Here is a 6,523-nt window from a genome sequence, read left to right on the forward strand (position 1 = left end):
TGCTATTTTAAGAGCGCATGTCAACAGTCATATTGGCAGGTGCACGCACCATCCTTCTATCATTCATGAACGCACACCAGCGCACGTCCATGCAAAGCATTAAATTGCACGATTACAATGGGAAACATAATTAGAATAAAGATATTACGAAATACTGTACATCTCATGATGAGTAGTTATTCACCATCATTTGCAAATTGGTAATGACGGTTAAAAGTGATTAGGGGAGAGGCGAGAGACACGTATGGAGCACAGCTGAAGACGCACTGTCACGAAATATAAGCAACTCCTCTGCAGGATAAATGTTGTTTTATTCAGTCATTTGAGCAATATTAGGGTAAGTGTTGCTTTTTCCAGCCTATGTTTTCGATGGTAACCCATTGTCAGTCAATAGTGAAAGTAACTGCATATAACTGTCTTGTCGTTGACTGACTCCTTGGTGAAGTTAGTTTCACTTTGCCAAAGAGTTCAAATAATAGACGAGTGCAAATGCGTGAAGGCTATGCTAGATTTTAGTAAAGCATGGTTTAAGAATGACTATTCCATACGGTCTTGCAAGCAGCCTCCTTCAAATGCGCTGTTGAATGCCAAAATACCGATGCATTTATTTGACATATCGCGCGTTGCGCCGTTAAAAGGAATGACAGATGTCATTCTCATTGGTTTAAAATGATGTTACGCCCCAAACACACCCATATGACTGATTAAAAGACCTAGGAACACCTTGTTACGCCATGCGCTCCACTTTTGAGAACGAAACCCCTCCCAATGTGAACTGGACATCCTACTAAATTTGAATAGACTTTTGACGAGTGACGATGCACTTTAGAATGTCATGATAGGGCCCTTAGTGTTTTAATGCATGGATTGTCTGTGGATTCACTTTTTGAATGATCAGTTAAGGCTCAGAACATAGACTACTACTGGGATAACGAATAAAGACATATTTTTATCTTATCAAAACATTGTTTTACCCTTTGGAATTGAAATGAGGAATCAATACAATTTGAGCAATACCCAATCCTAGGTAAGGTATGATGACAAAGAGAGCAAGCGAGAGACCACATGATGGAGTAATCTCTACCAAAGGCTGCAGAGAAAACATCTGACGCACATATTCTCTTCCTTCCTCTTAGTTGCCATAGAAACATAAAGAAAAAAAAGAAAAGGAAACCTCAGAATGTGTAAATGGCCATTCCCCAGAATGATACCAAGAAAAGGAGAGGCAGGCACACAAAGGTTGTTGTACACATGTGCTGTGGAGGGGTCAGTGGAATTTTTCAAACAACTTCTTGATAAGACTTGCTGAGGCAAAGCTCCAACGGTCCCTAAGATAATATGCAAACATCACAGGAGTGGTGATTCAACTATGAAAACCACTCAGCCAATTCAATATACCTGTTTTTTTGCATTTGTATAAATGGGGAAGAATTTTGATAGCCCTTTCACCAATATATTTCCTTTATATTAATTCACCAGTATTCTAGATAAAATGCCTAAATACTTGTCGATTAAAGCAGCACCATCTTCATTACACAACTTCTCTACAGATGCTGTCCACTTTTACAACTTTTGGCAAAACTGGAGACCTGATAGCCACTTTCTCCAGTTAGCTCCCACCACCCCCATCAAGACGAGCTCACCCACCTTCCCCCAGCACCACATCCTTCAGCCTCTCCACAGCCTCAGCGAAGCGTGCTACATCCCACAGTAAGGGCGGAATGTCCTCCACCTCGATGGCAGCGCCCCCCTCCGCAGTCTCTGTAGTGGGGCTCTGGGCCAGGCCGCGGCTGTGTCCCCGGCTGAAGGCCCAGGCGCCGGCCGTCTGCATGGGGAAGCCTGCAGCACTGGCGTGCCTGCTCAGGGTCTTGGGCCGCCTCAGGGTGTTCACCGGTGATGGGCAGTTCACCAGCTTGCTGTGCAGCACAGACGGGGTGCCTGGGCACGACATGGAGACGGCATCCAGAGGGCCAGGCAAAGTAGACAGAGGGCCATCCACACCATCTATGGTGGACTGCTCCTGCAGAGAGGACAGCTTCATAAAGTGTGTGTGTGAGAGAGAGAGAAAGAGAGGGAGAGAGAGAGACAGAGAGATTGGGGGGGTTGGGGGGTGAAGGGATGGGAGGTTAGGATTGAGAGAGCTGCAGTCACATGTTATGCTAATGGATAAAAAACGACAGAGGGCATGTCATGAAGACACTTCAAAGTGACATTGTTTACTAACGTTTAAAAGAACAAAATAAACCATACACTACAGGTGGAAGCTTGGCCTACATAAAACAGTAAGTTAACGTTAACGTTGCTCTTACATTGATGAATGATGATGCGCAATGTTACAAGACACTACACTGCAATTTCCCCTGGTTGTGACTTCATGCAATAGAGAACTGTATTCTCCTTTTTGCTGAACAGCCCCTATATCTCTTTCAAAAATATATATAAAATAAAAACGTGTATTGGTTACTGTAATAACAACAGTAAAACACCTTACAGGCCTTTGGGCGACTTCAGACCGACAAGGCCACCTGTCATGCTTTGTTCACTGGCGCGCTAAGGAAAACATCTTAAATTTGGCGCGCTGATAATAATTTTTTAATTCCTAAACTAACTTCATATTACTGTCTTCTTAATAACAATCGAAAAATCTAATCGCCTAAATTTGAAACGTAAACGACTTCTCATCTGCATCTAACACCATAGTTTCCTATTCAAGTTAAGGTATAGTTCTAGTTCTAGCCCACAGTTCAACAGTTGAGTTGACTCTCGCAGGCGTGTTAAACGGCGAATGAGTTAGCCCACGTTTACGAAAAACGCAGCTACAGTAACTAGCGCTGAGAATGAACAAAAAGGAAAAAAACAATGTAAAATGTATTTGTTCAGAAGTAAAAGGGAAAACAATACCTGTTATTAGAATTTATGGACAACTGACAGTGTCAGTCTATTTAATGTGCAAGTTAACGTATCAGACCACCACTAACTTCTCAACGTCCCTTCATAAATCCATCAAATACCTTAAGGAATAACGTATGCTTTAGCTTTAACAACTATTAAACACATTGTGTTAGCTTCAACAACTGCTTTGACATAAACAGTGAAATCACAAATGACTTACAGATGGGCTATGAGGTCCGGGATTTCCTGCGTTAACGTTGCCCTTCTTTAACACTGAAGGGGTCTTGGATAAATCCTTTTTTTTTCGAAACATATTGTAGACTATTCTTTTATAGTTTGCCGGACTAGCTCAACTTACATACGTTCAAAATAAATTAACATGGGAAATAAAATGGCATCAGTCCCTCCCCACCTCTTAATTCTGACTGCCAAGCTTCCCCATCAGATCAACGGTCTCCTGGCTGAGCGAATAGCCTATACACACACACACTAACGTTACCGTTAACATCTAGTTGTCTCTTCCTGTCGTCACAGAACGAGTTCTGCATGCACTCTACATGCTAACTTGCTTACTGTGTTAATTTCAGACACTCAACACTTTGGTAATAAAATCTCCGCAAACACATTACTTCAATTCAGAGCTGCAAATTCAATTATGTTATGCCTTATTAGACATTCTCTGGTTATGCCAAATTGAATTTAGGACGAGACAGTTCCTCCCTCACTAAATCGATTGTCTCCACTGTGTGGCGCTGTTGAGACCTTTTTTTTTAGGAGAATTTTGATACACCTTGATAATCAAGAGCCTCATTCAACAATTCGACAAACTCTAGTTTTTATTTTGTTGTTAACAAAATTAATATCAATACAATATATTCCTTCTGTTAGATATAGAAAATGTTGAGAATGAGTCAAAAGGCACAGATGTTTACATTATTTACAATTTCACCTAATCATAAATATTCAGTAAAATAAAATGGAAACCCCAAAAGAAAAAGTGCTCCAACAGAAAATACATACAATCAGTAGCAGTTTCAATAAATGTTCTGTTTTTATTATCAAAGTGTTCACCAAAGAACTTTCTCAGTTCTTTAAAAGGGAAGGGTATAGACAATTTTATGAAAAAGCACACAGGGTGACAAAATCACTCTTGAAATACAGATTTCTGGTGTTTAACAAAAACACTGGGGGAAAAAAACTCGAAATTTATTTAAAAATGCTCAAAGGTCTGCTGAAATGGACAATGAATTGTTTGATAGTCACAGCTATGACAAACTGTAGCAGGAGCAGAATTGTCAATGAGCTGTTATCTGCAACAGGACATTGGAACAATATCAAATTCACAATTGAGATAGAATTCTCCTCTACTCTAAACTACCAGTTAAAAAACAAACAAACAAAAAAAACAGAATCTGATTTGGTGTCCAAGTTAATAAATCTTTTGTCTCCAGAACCAGTAGAAGAGGTCAGTTTACCAAATGTGTTCTTCTATTAAGTAAAACAATAGTAGTCAACCTTGCAGTGCAGGACACACATTTTGCCCTGGTAATTAATCCAACATGTTGCTCAAATGATCCCATGGGTCTTCCTGAGATTAACTTTGTAGGGAGAATTCGGTAACATGATTTTGTGGTGACCTGAAATGGTATCTGGTTAACAGCCAATGTAATTCACGCCTGTTTCAACATTGCAAGATATTTGTGCTGATGCTTTGGTGTCAGAAGAAAATGGATACTAGGGGGTATTAAACCCAACGAGGAGATGAGATCATTTCTGATTAGTGTGCATAAAATATGTCAGAGAGAAAAAAACATACAATATTGCAGTACAGCAGTATGTGGCAGTGCAATATATTTGGTGGCAGGTTAAATATGCTTCAACTAACTTCTGAGGAGAGTGTGGGGGGACAGGACCCTGACAAGAGGTTTAGAACGTGTTGAGCTATCAAACAGGATTAAAGAATCAAAATAACAGTCCTACTAAAATATCCCTTGAATATAAATAACAATTATAGTTATGATGACAATAATATGAACAGCAACATCAAAGAACAATAATACACTTCTTTCTTCCCACTTGGATACAAGAATACAAGACACAATCTATTGACCTTACAGTAAGGACCTTTAAACAACTGAACTTTTTTTACCCCATTTTTAAAAAATATTTAAATAGAACAATTCAAACCTGTAGTCAGACAAATACACACCAATTCCTTGAATCACTGAAGCACTTTTGATGAGTCGTTGATAACTTATAGGTACATTTGAGAAATGTTCATAAGACACTGTATTGCTTCCACTTCCACTTGGAGGTGAGACAGTGAAAACATACCTGATTTCACCAGTTGTCATGTTTCGCAATTTGGGAGGTTCACGTAATCGAAATGGTCTGGTTCCCCTGAATGAGTAGATTAATTTCCGAAACATATCTTCCCAGAACTAATTGAATTAAAATACGGTAGCAATTGGTCTGGACTTGTAGAAAAAGGACAACACTATACCTGAGAAATTACTTAAACAAGCAGTACAAGTGACAAGATTTCTTTTATTACAACGTCTGGCTCACATTATGGCCATCTGTCCATTTTCAGCACTGGCCACTCCCTCTCTCTGCTGTCACAGTCAAGGAAGATGTGGACGAAAGAGGATAGTCTGACTTGCTGAGTGGGGCAAAATAAAAGCATCTGAATTAACAATTATAATATCAATAATAATAACCATAAACAGCAGACTAAATGTTGCATGACTATGTTTGACCACAGGTCACTGCTCAAGAGAGGAAGGTTTTTCTTTTCTTCTTTAGAGTAACATAAGTCATTACAATAAATAATAATATTCCACTTCTCTCAATATAAATATATACATACCAGTTTAAAAGACTGCATTTGTTAAGCATTTGTAAAGGCACTGTTAGGACAAGGCATTTCTTTCTTTTGATCTTTTTCCTAAGATCAGAACCAACTTCCCCATGACAAACATAAAAAAATAACAATAGGCTCTAGCCACAAACAAACAACTATAATGGCCTCAGCCATTTTGGATCTTTAGTTCAGATGGCCTGACAGTTGCACTTGATCTGAGAGGCAGAGGGGTATTCTTACATGCGTAAGTGACGTGACTGATCGACAGTCTGAAGATGAAGGGCCAAACAGTGTAGTTGAGGCACTATAATTGACAACAATTTGCACTGGGCATTTCATTTTGATGTGCCAACTATACTTTCTACAATCAGATCTACAACCATACTGATTACATTTAATATGCTTGGACGCATGGAAGGTTGTAAAGAATGTTTTCTTCAATGTAATCTGGCTTCTGAGTACAGAATAAATTAGTGCCTCTGCTGAAAAAGGGCAGAGAAAAGTTTCTGTCAGAGGTAAACTTTTCACAGCAACATGCCCCCACAGAATAAGCCCATAATAGGCATTCACGGCCAAGATCAACTGTGGTCATCACAGAGTAAAACAAATAAACAAAAAAAAAAACATAAAACACCATTTCATAACAGTAGCTTATAGATGCAGAACAAAAACACAACAGAAACAATAACGCTACTTGACAGCCCTGGGGAGGCGACAGTGACTCACGGTGTCTGCATGTGGGTGGGGTGGAGGTGTTGGGGGGGGGGG

At 39.5% G+C, this 6,523-nt stretch overlaps 1 protein-coding gene across 3 annotated transcripts in view; it reads right to left on the reverse strand.

Moving 5' to 3' along the window:
* arhgap45a (Rho GTPase activating protein 45a) overlaps nucleotides 1–3,527 on the reverse strand; it is a 25,506-nt gene extending 21,979 nt beyond the window's left edge. Inside the window, exons 1-2 of one of the 3 annotated variants that reach the window (XM_076294133.1) lie at nucleotides 3,113–3,527; nucleotides 1,648–2,020 (exon numbers count right to left, since the gene is read on the reverse strand). In XM_076294133.1, coding sequence (XP_076150248.1) covers nucleotides 1,648–2,020; nucleotides 3,113–3,205 — 466 coding nt within the window. In that variant the 5' untranslated portion in view covers nucleotides 3,206–3,527. Of the gene's footprint in view, nucleotides 1–1,647; nucleotides 2,036–3,112 lie in introns of all 3 variants that reach the window. The other 2 variants (XM_076294132.1, XM_076294131.1) reach the window with 2 other exon arrangements.
* Between the last annotated feature and the right edge of the window lie 2,996 nt (nucleotides 3,528–6,523).

This window comes from Alosa pseudoharengus, unplaced genomic scaffold (genome assembly GCF_046254945.1).
Source record: "Alosa pseudoharengus isolate Yale_2024_CS ecotype anadromous, Long Island Sound unplaced genomic scaffold, YU_APseudo_1.1 YU_APseudo_1.1_scf_2, whole genome shotgun sequence".
Classification (NCBI taxonomy): Eukaryota; Metazoa; Chordata; class Actinopteri; order Clupeiformes; family Clupeidae; genus Alosa; species Alosa pseudoharengus.